At 32.0% G+C, this 24,892-nt stretch overlaps 1 protein-coding gene across 3 annotated transcripts in view; it reads left to right on the top strand.

Annotated features, from left to right (window-relative positions):
- Window positions 1–24,892, top strand: part of VPS13C (vacuolar protein sorting 13 homolog C) — a 169,969-nt gene that overhangs the window by 18,888 nt on the left and 126,189 nt on the right. For 2 of the 3 annotated variants that reach the window (XM_081288661.1, XM_081288662.1), the window contains exons 5-15: window positions 105–206; window positions 10,205–10,314; window positions 13,380–13,439; window positions 16,046–16,105; window positions 16,917–16,997; window positions 17,797–17,854; window positions 19,444–19,571; window positions 21,158–21,264; window positions 21,998–22,169; window positions 23,372–23,434; window positions 24,398–24,524. In XM_081288661.1, coding sequence (XP_081144787.1) covers window positions 105–206; window positions 10,205–10,314; window positions 13,380–13,439; window positions 16,046–16,105; window positions 16,917–16,997; window positions 17,797–17,854; window positions 19,444–19,571; window positions 21,158–21,264; window positions 21,998–22,169; window positions 23,372–23,434; window positions 24,398–24,524 — 1,068 coding nt within the window. Of the gene's footprint in view, window positions 1–104; window positions 207–10,204; window positions 10,315–13,379; window positions 13,440–16,045; window positions 16,106–16,916; window positions 16,998–17,783; window positions 17,855–19,443; window positions 19,572–21,157; window positions 21,265–21,997; window positions 22,170–23,371; window positions 23,435–24,397; window positions 24,525–24,892 lie in introns of those variants that run through there. The other variant, XM_081288663.1, reaches the window with a different exon arrangement.

Here is a 24,892-nt window from a genome sequence, read left to right on the forward strand (position 1 = left end):
TTAAAAACAATTTTTGTATATGATTTATGCAATTAGGCTGAAATTTTTCCACTTAATTACTTACTAAATCCACTTCTTCTTATACAATTAACTGTGTATTTTAGGTATTAAGTATGATGCTGAGAAGGAAGACAAATCTTTGCAGGATATTAAGCAGAAAGAACTTTCCCGAATTGAAGAAGCCCTTCAAAAAGCAGCAGAGAAAGGTATAGTAAATTTATGGTTTAGGTAATATAAATATTCCTATGTATTTTAGATATATTTAATGCCCTTTGAAGAGGATGCTTTCATAAGCCTTCTTAAGCTGTAGTTCTAAAGAATCTTCTTTTAAAACTATATCTTAAGATGTTGATTATAAACTTTTAAAGAACTACATTTAAGACTGACTTTTTCTGTGTGTTTTTTCTCTCTCTGCCAGTTTGTTTTTCACACATTTCTTCACCAGTCATTTTTACTATGCTATCAGAAGACTTTCAAATTCTATAAATTCCTGCAGTTTTGGTCAAGCCCTAAGAATTTCTTTGGGTGCATTTTTACCTGTGTTCTTGCAAGAACATTATTACAGTGAAATATGTTCAGTAGAAATTCTCTTGTCATTCTAGTTCTAGTTGTCTCTCTTGATATTGTTTGGGATATTTAAAAAAAGTTTGACTCTTTCAGTATCAATGTTTAAATATCTTGCTTTAAGTTTTAATTTTTGTTTTTATTGAAAGAGATCTGATGATTTGTTGGTTTAAATTTTGATTTTGGCTTATAATGTAAGAATGATGAGAAAAAAAGTCTGTAGAGTGATGAGTTGGACTTTGCTAAACATTCAGTTTATTTCTTACTATATTGAGATAGATTATTTTTCCTTAATTGTTAAGAAATATAGTAACCTCAATTTGCATTTCAATATTCTTTTCTAATTTCTGTGGATATAGGTCACATATTCGTATTATAGTAGTCATGTGAATGATAAAAGATAACCCTGACCTTTAGATGCTTTACATTTTGACATTATTAATTGTTATTGCTTAGTTGCTTCTTTTCAGACTTATTTTTCTACTTCTTTCTTGATTTTAAAAGCATGAAAGCACTGTTGCACACACGTAGGGACTCAGAAAGAAGAGAAGATGATTAAAGTGTAAACAGCAGTACATGAAAGTAAAAATAAAATCCTCATGCTGATTTGCTCTAAAAAAGTATTTTTATTTATTTCACTTGCTAAACTGGAGTGTTGCTTAATATTATGGAAAAACAATGAAAATATAACTGTGATTTCATTTTTGAAGATTTAGCTTTAACAAACTCTTAGATAGTTTTTTCCTTTCATTTCACTGGAGTGAGTTTATTTTCTTGTGAAGGCTATCATAAAGGGAAAGCTTAATTCATGGTAAAGTCAGAAGATTACTAAATGCTAGATTCTATATCTGCAATGTTAATTTTATCAAAGTAATATATTTGCACACTTAAAAATGAAATAGTTTTGCCAAAAAAATTTAGGATAAAAAATGGCAGTCCACTTTTACTACTCTTGTGACCTGCTCCTTAAAGGGAACTGTATTTTTTGCAATATTAACATTCTATCATTGTCTATTTTATTAATCTAAGGAATTATCTAGGACTTCCAAGATAATTAGTAATTAAGGAGTTTATGTCTTTGTCTCCTTTCACCACAGATTTCTTCTTCTCATAATATGGATATATCATAGTTTTTGACCAACTATTAGATGATATTTACATTACTAGGGCATTATGATATACTATGATTATATCTTCTTTCTTATGCAGTCTTTGTTTTTTTCTTGAATTGTAAGTGCTTCCTTTTTTATTTGCTTATACACACACACACACTCACATACACATATTTATTTGAACTGGGGATTGAATCCAGGGCATCTGGTATGCTAGACATGCGCTCTACCACTGAGCTATACCCCCAGCCCATGAGTTACCCAAACCCATCTGTTGGCTCTTTCCACCTACCCCTTTTTTTTTCTTTGGAGTTCTTCCTCTGCACTGGTTGCTTTTAGGCCAACTACACAGTTTTCATCTTGGGACCGATCCTCCTTGCTTCTCTGTGTTTAATTCATTCTTTCTTGGGTCTTGGGTCTTTTTCTTTTTTCTTTTTTCTAAAATTACTCCTTTTTTTTTTTTTTTTTTTTTTTTCTGGAGCACATCTAATAGTTTTTAAGTAAGTATGTACTGCATATAATTTTGACAATTCTTTCAGAGCTGGATGCCTTTATGTTTTACTTTTCCACTTATGTTGTCTGGGGATACAATGCTAGGTTAAAAATTAGAATTTTTAAGGCAATATCCTCTAGTATCAATATCCTGGGTAGTTTCATGCCAGTCTGCTCTACACATTGTTGGAAACACAAAAATTAGAAAATCATTGGACTTGAGTATCAAGGACTTTACATTTTAACTGAGCAAATAAGACATAATGATAACTAGGATAAAGTGTTGAGTTCCATCAAAGAGGTGCAGATAGAATGTTAAGAGCATTCAGAATGAGCATACTGGGTTCAGCCAAAGAGATCAGGGCACATGCTATGAAGTTATATATCCAGCCGAATGTTAACAATATGGAAAGGAGAGTGGATAGTGAAGATGGAAAGTGTAGATTATCTGTGGAGAACAGCTGACACTTTGGGAGTTTGTAGTGGTGTGTTTGGATATAAGGTTGGAAAGCTAAGTGTAGGTAAATTTGAAGAGATTTAAATGTCCTAATGATGATGATAAAATGATACTGACATTGATAGCTGACACTTATTGAACACTTAATATTTTCCATTCACTCTTCCAAGTGTTTTCTATGAATTAACTCATTTAATAGGTGCTGTTATTGTTTCCATTTTATGGGGGAGTATGTTGAAAGTTACATAATTTGTTCTAAATCACATAGGGAAAGAATGGCAGAGCTAGGGTTGAATCCAGTCTGGCTGGGGGGGGGGGAGTTAGTAACTTTTCTCCTTTCCCTTTTTTAGTATATAGGGAATTGGCCACAGTGGGTATGCCTGTGATTCCAGTAGCTCCGGAGACTGAGGCAGGAGGGTGGTAAGTTCAAAGCCACCCTCAGCAACTTAGCGAGGCCATGTCTCAAAAATAAAAAAATTTAAGAGGGCTGGGGATGGAGTTGTGGCTCAGTGGTAGAGCACTTGCCTAGCATTTGCAAGACACTGGATTCGATTCTCAGTACCATATTAAAAAGTAAATAAAAAATAAAGGTATTGTGTCCATCTACAGCTAAAAATATTAAAAAAAAAAAAAAAGGGCTGGGGATGTGGCCCAGTGGTTAAATGCCCCTGGGTTCAATCCCTGCTATCAAAAAAAAAAAAAAAAAAAAAAAAAAAGAGAGAGAGAGAGAGAGAGAAAAGAAATCTAGGAAGCCACTAATCAGAGCATCAGAGCTGTGATTTAGGAGGTTAAACTTGCAGTGATGTCTAGGTTAGGTTAGATTTGGGACAGAAATAGTGAATGCTATATGGCCATCATTAATAAGAATGAATATAGAGGGTTCTTGAGTGTATCTGAAGCAGAGGACTAAAGTAAAATGAAGTCATTTCACCTAACTCAATGTCAAATATTTCATAATATTTTTTTTCCAAAAAATGAGCAAAATGGCAGGCAAAAAGAGAACCAAAAAACAAATTTTTGTTCTATTTGAAATTTTGCTAAAGATTTCAAGGAGCATTAGCTATAATTGATATTTGACTACCTTGCTTAATTTGAAATAAGAAATTATAATTTTAATTATTAAGAATTTTTGTTTTAATATTATGAAAACAAAGTTTGTATGTTGAAAGAATAAGAATGGTATTACTGTGAATATTAGAAATAAGTGGTTTTGTTGTTACTAAATTTTATTTATCTTGCTACATGATTTCTAATTCTATAAAATTAGGTTTAGGTATATCTTACATTTGAGATTAAAGGTGTCTTTTAAATGCTTTGCATTTTGGTTATTGCTGCCGTGCGGATGCAGGCGCACATTCAGGGGAGTTCATATATGGCTTGGAAAACTTTGTTTACAAGGACGTCAAGCCTGGTGGGTATGCATGATTAATTATATTCAACTATATACAAATATATTTTTATTCATGCTTGTGTATAGTGAAGTCCATTTGACAGTGTGCCATCCTTTAGAAAAATATGGAAATGTAATTTATGTCTTCACCGTTTACCATCTTCCCTTTTCCCTACCTTCTGCATCCATCCATTCATTCATTCACTAAGTATTTGAGAGTCTTCTTGTGGCAAGTACATTGATGTCTAGGTTAGGTTAGATTTGGGACAGAAATAGTAAATGCTATATAGCCATCATTAATAAGAATGAATATAAAAGATTTTTGAGTGTATCTGAAGCAGGGGACTAAAGCCAGATATGCATGGGTATACAAACATGATTCACTGCTCTTGGGAATCTCACAGTTTGATCTACATATGTCAATTTTGGACTGCCTTTTTTTCTGGTACAGTAATAATTTCTGAATTAAGCAGTTCCTCTCTCCTACAGCAGTGATTTTCAAACTTTTAAAAAGCAATAAAGTGGATTTTGTTTTCAGAGGCGGGAGAGAACAAGACTTTAATCAGAACCTTGATAAGTACTTGTGTTTCTGCTCATATCCTTCTGGATTGTTCACCTTTGTAGTAACTCCAGAGACACATCTAGACTACTGTCCTACTCAGCATATTGAGATTTGAAACTTCACAAAGGCAAAGTGAAGGCCATTTGCTTTAGGATTTATAGTAGGATTCTTTTATATACTAGGAAGTTGTCCAAATACAGCAATCAATTAAAAATTAATACTTGGATTTATTGAACTTTATATAAGTCTTCAGGAACTTTCTATATTAATTTAATGATGAATGAATGGCAAGTGCGTTTTATATTTTGTATTTTATTTACTTATATTTGAATTAGTCACATTTCTTTTTTAAAAAATTTTATTGATTTTTTAAAAAATAAACAACATCAGAATGCATTACAAATTTTATTACACATATATAGCACATCTTTTCATATCTCTGGTTGTATATAAAGTATGTTGGCACCAATTCATGTCTTCATACATGTACTTTGGGTAATGATGTCCATCATATTCCATCATCCTTGCTAATCCCCTGCCCCCTCCTTTTCCCTCCCACTCCTCTGCCCTATTTAGAGTTCGTCTATTCCTCCCATGCTCCCCATCCCTACCCCAAGATGAATCAGCCTTCTTATATCAGAGAAAACATTCGGCATTTGTTTTTTTGGGATTGGCTAACTTCACTTAGCATTATCTTCTCCAGCACCATCAATTTACCTGCAAATGCCATGATTTTATTTTCTTTTATTGCTGAGTAAAATTCCATTGTGTGCATATGCCACATTTTTTTTTATCCATTCATCTACTTAAGGGCATCTAGGTTGGCTCCACAGTTTAGCTATTGTGAATTTTGCTGCTATAAACATTGATGGGGCTGTGTCCTTATAGTATGCTGTTTTTGAGTCCTTTGAGTATATATAGACTGGTAGAGCACTTGCCTAGCATTTGCAAGGCACTGGGGTCAAATGGTGGTTTCATTCCCAGATTTCCAAGGAAACTCCATACTGCTTTGTATTTTGTATTTTAAACATTAAACATTCTGTTAGAGTTACATCTGCAACTATCGACTTTTTTAATATGTAGGTTCATTTTGATAAATGGAAGAAGAATTTGCATGGCAGATTCACAGCATTAAGTATGTTGAAAGCAGTTTCCCTTCTAACATATTTACCCCTTTAATAAGTGTGTTTGACTGTGTTGTCTTATAGTTACTTTAATATAAAAGATATCATGGAGATACATAGTGTGTAATTTTGTAGGCTATAATTGAACCAGTTTTCAGTAGTCTGCTACTGTGTTTTCTGATCCTTTTAGAAGTAACCTACCCCTAACATATAAATGAATTCCAGTGACCCATTCAAATTTCTTAACAAAATCTCTGGGCATTGTTAAAAAATAGCAGAACAAGGACACTTATAAAGGAAAACCTAATTAAGTTGCTAATTAATTCAGTTTCCTTTTTTTAAAAAAAATCCTTCTTTTTAGTTATATATGACAGTAAAATGTATTTTGACATATCATACATACATGGAGTATAGCTTCCTGTTCTTGCGGTTCTACATGATGTGGAGTTATACTGGTCATGTATTCATATATGGACATACGAAAGTTATGTCAGATTCATTTTAGTATCTTTCCCATTCCTATCCCCCTAATGAAACTCTCCCCATCCAGTGAACCTCCCCCCATCCAGTGAACCTTCATTCCTTCCTCTGCCCTTTTTAAAAGGTGCATTAGCATGGATTAAAATGAGGCTCCGAATGTTGGTGATTCTACAATGACAATAGTTAATTTTGTTTATGATATCTTCATTGGCTAGGATTTAATGTATACTTCATAATCATTTCCTCTTTTTAGTTTCTGAGTGTATATTCTTTCCTCATTTGAATTTAGTTTTTTATTGTCATTGTTTGTGTTTTTCTTACCTTAGAGCAGTGGTTCTTGAAACAGTTTCATAATAATCCTATGACATTATTGGATTTTTAACTGTGCTGACATTTGCATTGCTTGTACAGAGGCAGGGGTTAATAAAATTGCTGGCTGCCTTAGTGTGATTCAAGACAGTACACCAGACTGTACTGGTAGTCATTATATTTTTCACTACCATCCACTCAGAGTACACAGAAACCAAAATGAATGTCAGTTTTACTGAAAAACTTTCTTTATATATTAGGAAAAATTTAATATTAATGAACTTTAACTCTTGAGTGTATGTCTCTTTAGTATTCCATGAAACAAAAGAGAATAAAAACACTTCTGCACACAGAAGGATGTTGACTATCTCAAGGAAAAGAAGATGCATTTGATTGAGTTGTGAGCTGAACTAGTTGCTTTTTAAAGAAGGTTATTTTTACTTGACAGAATTCTGTCATTCAGATTTGGATATGTGGTAGACACTTCAGCAAAGCAACTTCAAGTAAAATCAACTAGTAATATTTGTTGCTAATGATAAAATTTGAGCTTTTTGAGGAGAAATTAGAATTTTAGAAAACTTGTATTTGTCACCTTGAGCTGGGCAGCTTCCCAGTCTTTAAACACTTTCTGATGAGATTTGATCTTAACAAATGTGACTTCTGATGTTAAGTAATGAAATGATTCAATATTTGGAAGATTTGCCTAATTCGGTTAAGCAAAATTCTGTATTAACAATGAATGATAAAAGGTCATGCATGTGTAAAAGGCTCATTTAAAATGTAAGATGGGCCATTGATTTTTTTTTTGGAGGAAAAATTCATTTACAAGGTTTCATATTCCATGATGGATCTACCTTTTACAAACTGCCATTTGTTGAATTTTGATGTCATGTTCGTAGATATGAAAAGACCTTGAAAATACTCTTCCCTTTTCTGGTTGTATATCTGTAGTTAAATCAGACTTTAATCATATACTTCTCCAAAACCACATACCTCAACAGTTTAAAGACAGAAGGTGGTATGTGAATCCAGCTGTCTTCTACTAAGCCAGATATTAAAGGGATTTGTAAGAAAGTAAAGTGATTATGAGTCTTTGTACTATAATTGCTTGGAAATATGTAATTATTTTTCTTAACTATATGATATCTATGTGGTGATGAAATGGTTTGTTGATTTTAATTGAATTAACAAAAATATTTTAAAAAATTCTCAATTTCTGGTATGGTAAATATCAATAGTTATAATCCATATAAACGAAAAGCACTTTAGAATCTTTAGGTTTTAAGTGTGACAAAGGGTTCCAAGATCAAGATATTTGGGAACTACTTTAGAGTATGATTGAGAATCATCATTTACTGTTCATCATATTTATTAAACTATTTCTTTAAAGAGCTGTGCAGTGCTCAGCTTAGTTTTGAACCCATTTGGAAAGGTCTAACATGGTGCATCTAACATTGGATCAAAAACAGAACATAGGGCTAGAACAAATGTGTAACTAGAAAGACAACAAGTTAGATCTGAAGAGAATCAGAATCTGTCTCTAAAAAGCAATTTTAGCCAAATGAAATTGTTTTGGGGGGCTATTCTGATTTGTCCTTTTTCAAATGGTATTTCTTGGAGAACTCAGTCTCATAAATAAACTCAGTATGTTTAATTTATGACTGGAATAAAATTAGGGACTGTCCTTGTGGCAAAAAACAATGATATTAGAACTGTCCGGATTCTTTTTTTTTTTTTTTCAAGAGAGGAGAGAGAGAGGAGAGAGAGAGGAGAGAGAGAGAGAGAGAGAGAGAGAGAGAGAGAGAGAGAGAGAGAATTTTTTAATATTGATTTTTTAGTTTTTGGTGGACACAACATCTTTATTTTATTTTTATGTGGTGCTTAGGATCGAACCCAGCGCCCCGCGCATGCCAGGCAAGCACGCAACCGCTTGAGCCACATCCCCAGCCCTAGATTCTTTTATATATTTATTAAATATTTTTTTTCTTGAAACTCAGGTTTTAGTCTTGTAATTAGAATTTGATTCTTAACTTTACAGTAGAGAAGTTTGCAGGTATAAAGAACAAATTGGAAATTTCAAGCTAAATTTCACATGTATTCTCTGAAATTTAAATAATATTGAGTTTGTATTTTATTAGAATGTTCAAGTATAGATTTTAAAAATTCATTTGAACAGGTATATATTGTGTACTTTATGCCCAGACATTAATTAATCCCTGTCCTAAAGGAAGCTTCCTGCCTGGTGGCAAGAGAATTGTGCAGATGCTTCAAATACAGTGTAATCATTGTTTATTGGAATTTTATATAAGATGCAGATCCTAGAGCTGCTTTGAGGAGTTTAAAAGGTTTCATAATAAGCAGCAGAGCTGGACCTGAGATTTGGAAACCTAGAAGTTTGCCTAGTAAAAAAATTCAGGAAAGGCAGCCCAAGTTTAGGGAATTATGTGTAGAAAGGCATTAGGCATTAGAAAGTATGGCTTGTTTTGGAAAGTTGAAGTAGTATTTTGGTAGTTTCTAGTGCAAGGATGAATGGCAGGACCTTTTGTGCCATGCAGATACTTTTTGATTTTATTTGGCTGGCTTCAGAGAGCCTCTAAACGATTTTGAAGACGGGATTAACAATCTGTGAGTAATATTTTAGAAGACATTCTGGTAGCAGTGTGGAAGGACCTTAAATAGGAGAGAAGGATGGAGATTAGAGGACAGGAGACCATTCAGAGACTGCCTCAGAGTTCTAGAGATGATGCCTAGTAGGCAATTGAATATAAAGATTTGGAAACTGAGTAAGACAGGTGTCGGATAACACCAGAATACACTGAGGCAGTGCCAAATAAAAAGAGGATATAATTTTAAAGTAATAACAACTAATTTAAAAACAGTTCAATGTATAGTTTATGCTCTTATATTGTTTATATCTTTAACTAATTAAATAATTTTGTTTTTGAAGTATAGCATCCAGAGGAGTTCATCTGTTGGCAACATACTCATTCATTTCATTTATGTTCCTTTTGTCATTATTACATTTCCAATATTTTGATTACAGACTCAAATTGAAATGAAACTTCATATTGTAAAGTTATATATATTACAGAGATCATTGCAAATGGATAGTTTATCCAGTTTTTTTATAATTTCACTTGCCAAATTATCTTGTAGATTAAAGTAGGTTATTCTTTACTGAAGAATGTTTTTCTAGACCAAAGAAAGTTTGTGAATCTGTGTTTGTATTAAAATAATAGATCAGTTTAGAATAAGGTAAAGTAAGTTGTACCAGAATTTGCTCTCAGGAAGAATTCTCTTATTTTCTTTTCTGTCCTCTTGTCTGCTAACATGAATTTTATCCTTTTCTCACTAAAATGCTTCCACTGAGAAGGACGTAAGCGTAAAAAGCACAAAAATCATTTTAAGAAACGTTTTAAAGGTCTTGATCGCTCAAAAGGTAGGTAAAAGTAGTTTTTATGCCATGTGTTGTTTATGCACAATGCCACTTGATTTCTGTGTTGGAAGGCAAAATTAATGTTAGATTACAGTTTAACTTCAAAAGTAAGTTTTAAGTTGAAAATGCATATTAAAATCTAAAATCTAAAAAAAAAATAAAGACACTAGTATAGGCATAATTTCCATTGAGTAGTATCCTAGCTCTCCTTTGGTCATTGCTGGTAACGTATGTGTGAATTTCAATTCTTGAGCTTGTATTTTTCTATTTTTTAACAGATAAGCCAAAAGAAGCCAAAAAGGATACATTTTTGGAAAAATTGGCAACGCAAGTAATAAAAAATGTACAAGTAAAAATCACAGATATTCACATTAAATATGAAGATGATGTAAGTTATTTCAGATTATTTGGTTTAAGATAGTAATTAGATATAATGTTTAATGATTTTCTTCATTTTTCATATAGGGATTACTTGTACCCAATTTAAATCTAAGATTGATTTTTGTCTTTGAAGTATGTTATCATATCTCCTGTGGTGGGCTGCTTTTATTTGCCATCTCCAGATGTAAATATAGCATAAAATTATCATGTGGATTGACCTCTATTTTTTAAAAAAATTTTGTTTTATGTGTTAATAATACTTATAACGTTAAATAACTACTTTTCTTTTTATATTGACAATAAAATTAGTTCCAAAAGGTGATGAAATAATCAGTGGTCATGGTAGTTGGCAGAAAGGGGTCTAAAACCCTCCTCACTTGACTACAGTCTTGTTCTCTTTACATTTCATATAGTTGAACTACTCACAGCTACTTACAATATATTTAGAAACCAAACTTTACTTAAAACCAAAGGTTAATATCAGTTGATTAATAATGATTAGTTTAGTTAAAATGAGATCCCTTGATCTTAATATGTATTGTTCTTTAAAAGTTTGAAACATATGAAAGAAGCCTTGAATTTTGTCATTGACTAGGAAATTAGAAATGTTATTCCATCTCTTCTAAAAATGAATTTGCATTTTTATATTAAATTTGTCTTAAGTTTGAATTGAATTAAAGCAGTGTGGACATACTAGAGTTTATTTTCCTTCCCTAGTCCTCTGAATAACTTAGTGTTTAGTAAGACACACTTGTAGTTTTTTTTTTTTAAATTATATTTTATATTGATATTATCTTTTTGGTTTTAAGGTGTTATTAAAGTGAATTTTGTTAAAAAACATTTAACAGAAATCTAACTTCTAACGTCCATTTCATAACAAACTTAGGAAAATGTGCTCAGCACATCATGGAAGTAAAAGAATTATTGCTGAAACTATGTGGAGAAATGGGGACCCTTATACACTGTTGGTGGGAATATAAATTATACCTAATTTTGGAAAACTGTGGAGGTTTCCTTCAAAAATGAAAAATAGAATTACCATAAGATACAGCAGTTCGGTTTCTGGGTATATATTAAAAGAAATTGAAATAAGTATTTGGAAGAGATGTCAGCAGTTACATATTTATTCTAGTGCTATTCATAGTAGCCAAGATATGGGAGCAACTGATGCCTCTAAGTGGTTAAAGGGAATGTTGTACACAGGAAATACTGTTCAGCCTTAAAAAAAGAAGGCAGTTTTGTCATTTGCAGCAACATGGATGGAACTGGAAATCATTACATTAAATGAAATAGGCTGTATTGAAAGACAAATACTGCAAGATATATGGAATCTAAAAAAAACTGAACTCATAGAAGTAGAGAGTGAAGGATGGTTTACAGAAATTGGGGACAGAAAGAGAAGAGGTGGGTTGGAGGGTACAGAGGTTTGGTTAGATAGGAGGACTAAGTTCTGGTATTCTGTTGTACTGTAAGTTTATTATAGTTAATAATAACAATGTATATTTCAAAATTATAAGAATAGATTTTAAATGTTCTCATCAGAAATAAATGGTAAGTATATGAAGTGGTGGGTATGTTAGTTACTTTGATTCTTACATATTGTACTCCATAAAGATGTAATTTTTATTTGTCAATTAAAAAACAAAAACCTCCTAATGACATATTAGTGAATGGGAACATTAATTTGAATCTAAACTGAGCTGTCTCCTGACTGAATACAATTAGAAAGGTACATTATTTCTTTCTATTTAATTAAAAAATAGAGATGCACAAGAGTGGGATAAGTAACATCAATCATTTAAATTGCTGTCAGTGACCAAATGTATTAAAATAATTTAAAAGTAATGAAATTAAAAAGAACAAATGATTCTTGTATTTTCTTTCTTTCAATGTGATCACCTTAATTATTGTATCTAGAAGGCTATGAGAAATATAGAATGTAAGAAATGGGAAAAATAAAATAATTTATCATAAAGATGCTCATTAAATAATTGCTGTAATTTTTATACCTTTATTTATTTATTTTTATGTGGTGCTGAGGATCAAACCTAGTGCCTCACACATGCAAGGCAAGCTGTCTACCTTTGAGCCACAATCCCAGCCCCTAATTGCTGTAATTTTTAGGTAGTATATTAGCAACTGTGGAGTTGGGATTTGTTAAAGTTCCTTCTAAAATTGCAGCAAGTTGTTTTGAACCAGTCATCTTTTGGTGTAAAGATGAGTGTAGGAAAAAAGGAAAATGTTTTGCTACAAATCCAGAGATCTGATATTAATGACAAAATCAGGCTCATAAAGCTGTAGTGCTTTTCCCTTAAGCCAGTGTGTATGTGCACACATCCTCTTTGACAAAGGTCCATGTGACAAAATTTGAGCCCCAGGTGGATAGTTTAGAAAGCTATTCTTCCTCTCACCCTACTTTTCCAAATTTCTGTCAGAAGCAGATAGTTCTATGGCTTGAGCATCTTTGGGATGGCTCAGGCAGTAAGCCGGACACACTGTGGTAGTTTAAGTAGTATGTATAAACAGAGCCATGGTACTGAAGATCAGAAACAACAGCAGCTTCACATTGGTAGGTTTTGGGTGAAGTGATTGAGGAAATTAAATATTACAATCTAAGAGTTTTTCCTAATAAAGCATTTTTGAAATTTCCAGAAATTAAAGGTTTAAAAAGACAGTTCACATTTCCAAGTGTGAACATCTTAAATGTTTTAAAAATTATTTAGAGGCAGTGTTATCTGTAGCACCTTGTTTTATGTATGAAGGACATCTTTAATGAGATAGAAGGACTGTCCTCTTTCAGCTATCTAGAGAAGAGTCTCTTTAGTCATAGTTACTGTATCCTCTTATTTTTTGTAAGAAAAAGACTTCCACTGGAAAATACTATTTTAGTATTGTACCTGTAAAATATTGATAATGCCACCCATATTATTTTTTCCTCACCTTTCTTTTCCACACGTACAGTTGGGTTGTATGACTTGTTTGTAAACAGTTCCTTCTGCTGACTATTGTAAAGGGTAGAGCATGGATTTGTCCTCACCATCGGTATATTTAAGTGTCCCTTTTCTTTGGTAGGTCACTGATCCAGAGCGGCCTCTTTCATTTGGTGTCACATTGGGAGAATTTAGTTTATTGGTAAGGAACGTGTAAATTATTATTTCAAAGTTACAAGCTGAATTGCCTAGAATCAAATATTACCACAGATAGATGTTATAATTAAAAAAAAATTCTAGCCATTGATGGATCTTTAATTAATTAATTAATTTATTTATTTATGTGTGGTGCTGAAAATCAAACCCAGTGCCTCACATGTATTCTACCACTGAGCCACAACCCCAGCCCAGATATTAAAAATTTTATGAATTATCTTGCTGTAGCTTTCTAAACATTTTTAGTGATGCTGTTGCTACATTTTCTAATTATTTTGTCTTTCATTAACATATCAAAATATCAATATCAGATTATTTGAAAGGAATAAAACCCGTAATCTAAATATGTGAGAAAAGTTGGGTTAGACAAATTACTATTGAATTATGTACTCATACTTAGTATTGGAGGGTGGTATAAGTGGAATACACCCCCCAAATAGCTTATACAAGTATAGGTGTGTGTGTGTGTGTGTGTGTGTGTGTGAGTGTGTGTGAGAGAGAGAGAGAGAGAGAGAGAGTTACGTGGGGTTGTATGTAAAGTTACTCATTTTGATAAAGTATTTTATAATGCAGTTTGCTTTTTCTCTTAACGTTCTTATGGGTAGAGAGTTATTCATATGAAGAATGGACATTCTTTTCATTATAGGCAATTAAATGATGAAAAACATGTTTTGGGACATATATATGAAGGAACATAGCTAGATTAGGTTTTTCTATGGAGGAAAAAATGTGGTTCACTTAAATACTTTCAAAGTTAAGGGTAGTGAGCAATAAATCATACTGCTCACAGTTTGCCTGATGATTGGTTAAATGCAGAACGTTTCAGGAAGACATGAAAGGAAGAAAAATGGAAAGGTGGTGAACTGGCAGAGAAGCACAAGGACAGAATTAGGTGGCAACCTTAAGAATTATATGTGCATATAGAGAAGTACAGATTGATGTTGAGGCAAGAGCAACAAAGAAAAAGAGCTAGAGAAACAAAAGAAAGGGAGTCAGGAAGCTAGTGTTTCAGATACTGTTTATCCAAAAAGCACTTGAAGTAGCTTTTGATAAGGCATAGAAATATACAGTAATATCTCATAAAAGACCAGAATCTGAGTTCTGTGGTGATTGTTCCAGAAAACTTAGTCTAACAATAGTGGCCATAAGTGAGAACAGTATTTAACTTTAGGTGTCTAACAGACAAAATAAAAAGTACAAAATAGCATGTACTTCCTGTAGTCTAATGGACAGAGTAGTGTGTGAGTGTAGTTTCCATAGTGTGTGCTGTTGTGCTCTCTGCGTCTTTGCTTAGGCTCTTTGTACTGTTTTATTTGCCTGTTTTATTCTCTTTGTCTGCCTAGTGAGTCTACTCAGGTTTTAATGCATATATGAGTTATTCTCTTGTCTCTCTCATTCTGTTTTTTTTGTTGTTGTTCTCTCTTAGAATTTACCATTCCTTTTTTTTATGCTCCCCATTGCATTTTGTAAAAGACCTATAACGTACTGTTATACTGGTTATATATATGTTGATCTCTTTCTAGGCTACATTTATTTAATGATACAATAATACCTACCTTTTAGTGTTTTTATGATGATTAAATGAGGTACTTTATGTGTAACACTTGTTACATTTTTTTTGGCTAAGGTATTTCCTGCTTCAAACACTATTTGAAATAGCCACTTCAAGTACAAGTTATAATGACAATAACAGCAAACCTTCTACCTGCTTTTTATCCATGCCTTTCTTTTCCCACATTTTTCCAAGTACAATCTAACTTTTTAAAATCTAAAGTATTCTTCCCACCTCTTTTCAGGATCTCATCGTCCCCCTTATCCTCAAGAATCTATTCCTTCTTTCCTTCCTCCTTCTTTGCATCAATCTCCCTCTCAGGACATTTCCTGAGTATTCAACTAACACTCTCTCCTACCCTCCCTGACTTTCCCCTCAGACTCCTTCTTGTAAGCATTTAAACACATTCAGATGTCTTCTGACACAATAAAAAGTCTTAACCATCCCTTACCTCTCACAAGCTGTGTAACTATTGCCTTCCCTTTCTCTGCAGTCAGACCTTTTGAGAGTTTTCTACTTGTGCTAGCTTCTTTCCCCACTTCCCAATGATTCTCCCGCTGCTCCTCCACAGAAACCATTGTTAGCAAGTTCATTAGTAATGCCCCTGCTGTTAAATAAGTCAGTATTGGCCTTGCCACCCTCAGTGTCTTCTGGAAACATGGTTGTGTTGATTTCCATACTGTCTTCCTACTTTACAGTCACTTTTTTTTTTTTTTTTTAAATAATGTGTACCTTCTTACTAGTTCTAGTTCTCTGTTTTAATTCATATCCAGTTCTTTCCACAGTTCAGGCACATAGTAGCCCAATAATTATTTTCTGAATGAATAAACTTCATTATATTAGAACATCCTCAATTCTGTTTTTCATTGTCCTTTTGATTTGCTATGTAAATAGATAAAGAAGCCCCTAACTTCAGTAACATTTGTTAATAGATGTCTTTTATGCCTACATTATTTTGCTAATCTTTACAAATAATAGAAAATTGTTGTGTGACATATCACATTTCAAAGTTATTTTGTGTGTGTGTGTTTTTTTTTTAGTCTACAAATGAACACTGGACTCCATGCATATTAAATGAAGCAGAAAAAATTATATACAAGGTATATATTATCATTAGAATGTACATTTCTTTTTAGTTTCCTGGCTGTAAGTACTTGATATATTTTCTTGAAGAAACTTTGGTGAAACAGAATTTGCCATTGATGTGAATTAAGCCTAGAGTCTATTTTTGGCTCTGCTTCATACTAACTATATGACCTAATATAATTGTTTACATACTCTGAAGTTTAGGTTCTTCACCTAACAAGTGAAGAAACTGGATAAAATATTTCTCAGTGGAATTTTAAGAAGCAACAAGTAATTGAGATATTCTGAGATGTTATAGAAAAAATATCCTGTTATTACTTATTAAAGTTCTAAGCTAAACATAATTAAACAGGTGTATTTCAGTTTGTTTTAAACTACAGGACTTATAGTACTTTAAATATGCTAATAACACTGTGTATCTCCAATAAGGATCTGTATTTAATCCGTAGCTTTTTCTATCTTGTTAATCATGGAATCTCCTCCAGGATCCTCCTCTGGAAATAGCCATTGGTATTTGCTGGAGGGATCATGTCTTTCTTTTTAAACAAAATATTTATCAGGTCTGTTAAATGCTAAATTCCCAATAAATATTTGATAATTGAATCTCTTGGAAATTGTGCTCTTGGAAGTCTAATTTAGCAAATAGTAAACTTACAAATAAAGTCTATGTATATATTTTGCCTCATTTTTGCATTACTTTATTTCCTTTAAAAGTTGAAAGTTGCAGCTGGGTAATTCTGGAGTAGTGAACATGAGAATAATCTTATGTTGATTTATGATTTCATTTTGTTTGTTGCTTTGACCTCTTTCTTTTTTGTTTTATAGCTTATACGGCTGGATAGTCTTAGTGCTTACTGGAATGTAAACTGCTGCATGTCTTACCATGGATCAAGGGAGCAGATCTTGGTAATTTCAAATCATTCCTGGAAAAATAACCTACATTCTCTAAGTGTGTTTAATAAAACAGGTTCTTAATGACGACAGAATACCAGTCATTTGTTTAACTGGTACATCACTAAATGTGAAAAACATTTTTTGAAATTCACTATGTGTCTTCAAAAAAACACTTTTGATTTTGAGGGTATTTGCAAAATCATTCAGTAGATGGTGATGTGAGAATCAAGGTTAAAACTTCATTATGGTCTTTTGATGGTATTCCTGTTACATCGAGGTATTTCATATGAGAATGATTAAGAGTATTAATAAGAAAGAAGGTAACTTTCAGATCTAAAGCGTATATCCTTGGCCAGTATTTTTAGCATTTGTGATGGTTTCCTGAAAAGTGAGAGATTAATTCAGTGCCTCAGTGTGTTAAGCCAGTCTTAATTATGTTTCTTTACTTAGGGGAGAAAGGAATACCAGTTAAATTTTCTGAACTGGTAAATTTCAAGGCTCTATCTCTTAAAGATATAAAAGAGATAATTTGCTTTTGACTAGAAATTTATGGATGTATTTGTATTTGTTTCCAAAGATGTAGAGGAACATAGTATTATGATGTTTCTAGATATTTAGAATGTTTAAAAATTATCTACTTCTTTATCTTTATACTAAAAAATATACCTGTAAATAATGTTTGTATTTTTCTCATGAACTCATAGTTACAAAGAAGAATCAGATACCCATGTAAGAACCAAATTGTTTTCTGTTATGTGTCACTGCATATGTGTACATTTTATTTTTCATTTAATTCAGATTTTTTGTTTAGGATCAGTTGAAAAATGAAATTCTTACCAGTAGAAATATACCCCGGAACCATCAGTATAGTAAGTAATGATTATAATTTATTTCATATTATAGGAACAAACATGTAATTAAATACTTTAACATACCTTTAAAAAAATTACTTTGACAAATAGAGCATGTTAATTTTATACCTTACTGTTACGATTCAACATATTTGGATTACAACTAATTATTTGGGCCTAGATCATAATATGGATGCCAGTGGAAAATGGGAGGGATGGGCAGTGTAGCTGCAGTTCACTCTGTGCACCCAGCCTTCTTTGACCAGCATGTTTTCTTCCTGGCTTAACACTGAATTATTTTTGTTTTAGGGTTTTACTCTGTACCCATCTTTTTTGCTTCCTCTCCTCCTTTCCTTCTTTAAAAGCCTCTGAGGTCTGGGTATTCAGAAAAATAACCTACATTCTCTAAGTGTGGTTAATAAAAACGGTTCTTAATGACGATGGGATACCAGTCATTTGTTTAACTGGTACATCACTAACTCAGAAGTGTGAAAAACATTTTTTTGAAATCCCTAGCATATCACTGTTGTGGTGTTAAGATAAACCAACCACTCTAGACATTGTTTTAAGTGAATTACTTTTTTCTGTTTCTTGGCAGCCTCACTTTTATTTTAGAAATAGGTCTCTGAGAAACCTGCCTGCTTGTTTACTTCTCTATCCAATTTTTCCCCCCATTTCAGTTTCATTCTAAAGCTATCAGTTTGCTCTTATTTAGTGTACTCCTTTATGATTGCCCTCAGCTTTTGTATTCATATCCTTTCATATTCCATATTATTCTCTTCACTATTGTTTTCTTCAGGTTCTGTTGTAGTTAATTGCCATTGGATGTTGGGACTTAGAGTCTCTGTTTATAGACTTCTCTATTTAATAACAAATGTTTTCAAGTACTGACAGGTTTGTGAGAACATTAAGTTTCATCAATAAAAGAACTAGTTCAGAAAAATCTACAACTTTATTCTTAGGTTTTTATAAATAGCCTGTTAGTTAAGTTGTTTATACACGATGAAAATTGTAATTATCATACATGGTCACAACTTACATAGTTTTAAGGCTGTCTGGTTAAAATTTATTACCATACTTTGCTCTATCATCTACCTTAATATACCTTTTTATATGACTACTCAATTCAAGAATATTTTCTTCTGTTAACTCTAAGATTATATATGTAATGACCATTTTGAGAATCATTAAGTGGTGAGTAACATTTTTCCTGGGATGATTTTATTTACGATTCTGTTCCAAAATTCTGCCACTGATTATTTAATTACATTTTATTTCCTTCCCTATATTGGTATTTTTAATGAATAATAAAGTCATTAAACATCTTATAGCAAGGAAGAGAAACCTAATTTTATGCAGATTAGCTGTGTTTTGAACATTTCTTAACTAGAAATATAGGATTCCAATTTCTTTGAAGATTCTACTTTAATCATAGAGCTTGGCAGTTGGTAGTATGCAGATGAGTAGGGGCGTAAATATTTTTGCTAGTGATTTTGTTATATATACATATGTATGTTTATTTATTTCAGAGTTCTCATAATTATTTATAGTAATTTATATGCAAGAGCATATAAACATCTTATTTAAGTCTTCCCATGTGATTTAAGTTTTCCAGCCAATATCTGCCTCTGCGAAACTTTACATGAATCCTTATGCAGAAATAGAACTCAAAACACCCAAACTGGATTGCAACATAGAAGTCCAAAATATTGCCATTGAACTAACTAAGCCCCAGGTAAGATTCAAGGGGACACTTTTAGCTTTGATTAGTCTTATTGAGTCTTGATTGCTTTTATCCTTTGCAGTTGTTCTTTCTCTACAATTGTCTGGTGGTTCTTGTGGTTCATTATGTTGAGATTGGAAGCTTCAAAAAAATTTTTTTTAAAGGAAAAAAACCTTCAAATTTAAGAAATATTTTTCTTTATCTGATCTTTTCCTAAGTCTTAGAAATTGTATCAAACTAGACAATGGAAATGACATTATTTCCATTTAATTCACAGTTGGTAGAACATTTTAATGTGTTTTTTTCCTTCACAGTTCTTAATAGCAGATACTGTTTATGTTAAATATTGTTTCTTTATTTTTAGAACAGCTATGAGGGCAACTCTTTCCTTCATGTGTTTCCCAAGTGTGGTTATATGCCCAGAGGGTTTGGATAGCACACTTGAAAAAATAAACTGAAAGGAAGACTGGAGATTTCACTAATGGCAATTTTAGCCCAGGGCTGTCCAATAAATACAATGAAGTTTGCTTTTGTAATTTTAAATTTTCTAGTAGTTATATTAGCAAAATAAAAAGAAAATTATGAAATTAACTTTAATGATCCATCTTATTTAACCTATCATTTCCAAAATATCATTTCAAAATGTTATCAACATAGAAAATTGTAATGATGTTATATCTTTCCCTCCCCTTAAGTCTAAAAATCTATGATATATTTTACACTTTAAGTAAATTTAAGTTCAGACTAGACATTTCAGGCACTGAAGGGTCACATTTATAGGTAATCCTTAGAATTGCATTAGGAAAAATGAGAGAGGAAGAAGCTAGACTTGCATGTTTCTCTAGCCTGAAGACATGTTATCCACTCTTGTGCCTGTATTTCGCTTCAGGTGAATTGTTTGTCGGATCCACACAGTGTTGCTGAATTAGTGGGTGAGATGGGCAATTAAATAGCTTTATCTTTTCAATAGTTTTCTAAAGCATTTTGAAAATCAGCTCTTACATGGCTATTACTGAAATGATGTACCAATGGAAAAACACGTTTATTTTAAAAATATTATTTCATATTCGTAGTTACAGGCAGAATATCTCATTATTTTTGAGTATATTTTACATTTTAACATTTCTAAAAGTAGGATACTTATTGTTGGTGATGTGAAAGTTTAATTGGCAACACTTTTTTTGTAGTGAAGTCTAAAAATTATGTTACAGTGTATAAATGATATTATCTTAAATTTTATTAAATATAGTGTATTATTTTATTTTGATATCAGAGGCTGAACCCAAAGGTGCTCAACCACTGAGCCTCATCCCCAGCCCTTTTTTATTTTTTATTTTGAGACAGGGTCTCTCTAAGTTGCTTAGGGTCTTGCTAAGATGCTGAGGCTGGCTTTGAACTTGTGATCCTCCTGCATCAGCCTCTGGAGCTGCTGGGATTACAGAGATGTTCCAATAATAGTGTACTTTTGACAATATAGTGCATTTTTGAGTTACCAGTCAACATTGTTTTGGAATCTTGGTAGACTGAAAAATAGAATAAAATCTGGTCTTTATTCATATGTGCAATGTAAAAATATAATTCTATTTTTGTTTTAATAGTACTTAAGTATGGTTGACCTTTTGGAGTCAGTGGATTATATGGTTAGAAATGCCCCTTACAGGAAATACAAACCTTATTTACCACTTCATACCAACAGTCGACAGTGGTAAGTTAGATTTTGTTTATTTTATGAGATACATAAAATATGTTAGAGATTAAATTAAGAGACCTTTAAAACCATGTAGTCTAGCCACTTTTAAAAAGGAACAGATAGAAGGAGATGTCTTTGTTAATCTTTTCCTAAACACATCCTCTTGTATTCTTGCTCCTAGATTTCCAAATTTTAACTTAGCATTCAGGACTTTCAGTGTTTCAAAAAAATCTTATTAGGCATCACCATGGACTCAGTATGATAAACATGCTGGCATACAGTCATGTGTACTTTAACATTAGGATATATTGTGAAAAATGCAACCCTAAGTGATTTTGTTGTTGTGTGACTATCAGGAGTGTACTTTTACACGAACTAAATCAGTTGTGATGTCTCTACGTGATAACAATCGTGGGACCACCAGGGTTAATATGGTCTGTTGCTTACCAAAAAGTTACTCCACAGAACCTGACTGTACTGATTTCCATGGTATATGTCATTTTGTGCCTTTATGATTTTGCTTTGCCATATTGCCTTCCTGGAGGGTTTTTTAATTTAATCTATTTGAGAATTTATTGAGGACTGGCACTGTTATACTGAGCTCTTACTGAAAGATAGTAAAGAAGAACAAAAATTTTAACAGTGTAGGAAGATACGAGAGAAAAAATAAGGGGGAGAGAGAAGGGAGGAACTGTTTCCCTCTCTTTCTTAAAACTTTAAATGGCTACTAATAAATTTTGATTTTCAGGTGGAAATATGCAATTAATTCTGTTCTTGAAGTTCACATAAGAAGATATACACGAATGTGGTCATGGAGTAACATAAAAAAGCACAGGCAGTTGCTTCAGAGTTATAAAACTGTCTACAAAAGCAAGCTAACCCAGACCAAAGTATCAGAAGAAATACAGAAACAAATTCAGGTATAGTTTACATATAGTAGAGAGAGTTATTTTAAAACTCACCCTTTAATATTAATTTTAATGAGTATATAATTTTAAAAAGAACAGAACTCATCTCTTTGAGAGAGAATTTTATAAGAAAATGTATTTATTCTTTTAAACTATCCCCCCTTCTAATAACAAGTAAAATAAAATTATTGCAACCAGTGTGAGGAAATGTGTCTGTTTTTTATTATAATACTTAGAAGATAATTATCAAACCTATTTAACTATATGTTTATTAGCTATTTATGTCTGGTTTGTTAGTGAAAGTGCCATAGTCAGATGGTAGTAACTTTCTTAAAGAGTTCTGAGTCTTACTAAAAAATAGCCTCTTCTCCATGAAAAAGGAGTTGTCTTAGTTACCCCCTATTAAAAGAAAACACACTCCAAGTACATAATTTGCTTAATATCATCTGATTTAGATTATAGAAGTTTCTGCCTCTGATTCATAATGTGAAGAATGAATTGAATTCCTATTATTCTGAGATATTTGACAGTCACTAATATGATATATTAGAAAAAAACCATGAGATTAAAGTCAAGTATTTGGATATTTATCCAGTGTTCTGCTCATGGACACAAATTTCTTACCCTCTCAAGTCTAGTGTTCTCGTACATAAAATGGAAATAATATCTGTTCTACAGAGTTGTAAGAATTACAATAGAAAAATACATGAATCACCGGGAATACAGGTTATCTATTAGATGTTAGATTTTACCTACACACTTTCATATAAATTCTGCAAATCATTTTCTCCCTTAGTCTACTTATTAACTTGGAGAATTTGCATCCTTAAATTTTGTGTTTTATAATGATACCTTTAGTACAGTGGTTACAAAATAATATACAGTATGGGAGAGTAAGAAGGAAGAATCATAAAGTTAATAATAAAACAAATCACCTTAAATAATCTTGTTTCCATGTGCATTTTTGGATATCTATGAATTGCAGTGGTCCCACACAAAAATTCTGTATGTAATGAGGACTTACTTTCTTGGAAAATTCATTTCTGTTATTGTATAAATTAAAAAATTTAAAAACCTCATGAACATTTCAATTTATACTCTCATTGCATCACAAGTACTAATAATGGACTAGATGAACCTCGAAATCAAAGAAGAAAATAATTTTTCATCTGTTGAGTATTTTCTTTGTTTGAAATTGTCTCTTTCTCTTATAGGACTTGGAGAAGACTCTAGATGTTTTTAACATAATTTTAGGAAGGCAACAAGCACAAGTTGAGGTAATCAGTTTTATTAGTTGATTTATGTTAATATCATTCCTTTCATCCTAGGATAAAGAAGTCTAAGTTTTATGGGAAGCAGTTGAGATTTATGCATATGGGAATAGAGATTAAAGTTTTTTTTTGCTTACTTTAGTCTCATGAAAAAACTAAGTGGGGAGTACTGGTAAAAATCAATAATATGAAGGGGGAAATCTTTAAAATGTTTATAACTAAAATTTTGAAAAACCTCAAAAACAAAGTAAATACAAGTCACTTTTCATCCTGCCAACATTTTTACTTGTAGACTTTCAAGTTTTTTTCCCATATCTACTTACTTTTGCCTTTTATTACCTATTGTTTTAATTTTTTCTTTTGTTTTGTTTTCCCTTGTTTCTTCTTTTCTCCTTTTGCCCCTATTATTTCTTCTCTTTTATTTTCCTTTGTTCTCTTTCTTCCCCAAATTGGAATTGATCTGTTTATAATGGTTCATAGTTGCTTATTAATTGGTACATTGTCCCATGTCATTTCTGGATTTTCTTGGTACTAAAAATAAATGACATATTCATACATCTCATCATAGAAAAGTTAGAAAGTATATAGATCAACAGAAGAAAATAGAAACACTTATTATCACAATATTACTTTACACACAGAAGGTAATTGGTCTTCAGATCTTTCTGTGTATCCTGTGAGTCTTTTTATAGTGAAAAAATTTTACCTTAGAAAAATTTTACTTGAAATTTTAACTATATTGCTAATATAGTGCAACCTTGTCAAAATGCTGTCAATAGGTATAGAATGGAAATTAATAGGGGGACTGTAAATTAACCTAATCATACCCATGAGCATTGTTTAAGAAGGAATTGACTTTCTTGACTGTTTCACTCTAATGTTGTGATAAAAAAATTGACTGTTGATGTACCTGAAACTGAAGAGGGAATTTATCCTTGAATCCATTTTTAATTTTTTTTTTTTTTTTAGGTGATTCGGTCAGGACAAAAATTAAGGAAAAAATCTGACGCAGGCGAGAAACGTGGAGGCTGGTTTAGTGGGTTTTGGGGCAAAAAGGAGTCTAAGAAAAAAGATGAAGAATCATTAATTCCTGAAAGTAAGTTCCAAGTCAGGTAATTTGTTGTAATCAAGTAAAAAACACCAAACCAAAACAACAACAACAACAACAACAAAAATATGCACATTACACTTTAGCCTGTTGAATTTTATTTTTAAATACTTTCAAATAAGATCAGCTCTGTACAGTAAACTATAAGCAAATAAGGCAGACTAGATACATAGTGTTTAAATTTAGAGATCTCAACATTTAGCATTCATAGTTACCTTTTACATGAATGTTTAATGATAAGTTTCAAGAGTTTTAGAGAATTTAAAAATCTTTAAACAAGAACTGAATTTTCTTAACAGCATCTTTTTGCTTTTTAATGTAAATAGACAAATACAAGATCGTTGTTTTGATTAGTC

This window comes from Spermophilus citellus (genome assembly GCF_964194105.1).
Source record: "Spermophilus citellus genome assembly, chromosome: 4".
NCBI lineage: Eukaryota > Metazoa > Chordata > Mammalia > Rodentia > Sciuridae > Spermophilus > Spermophilus citellus.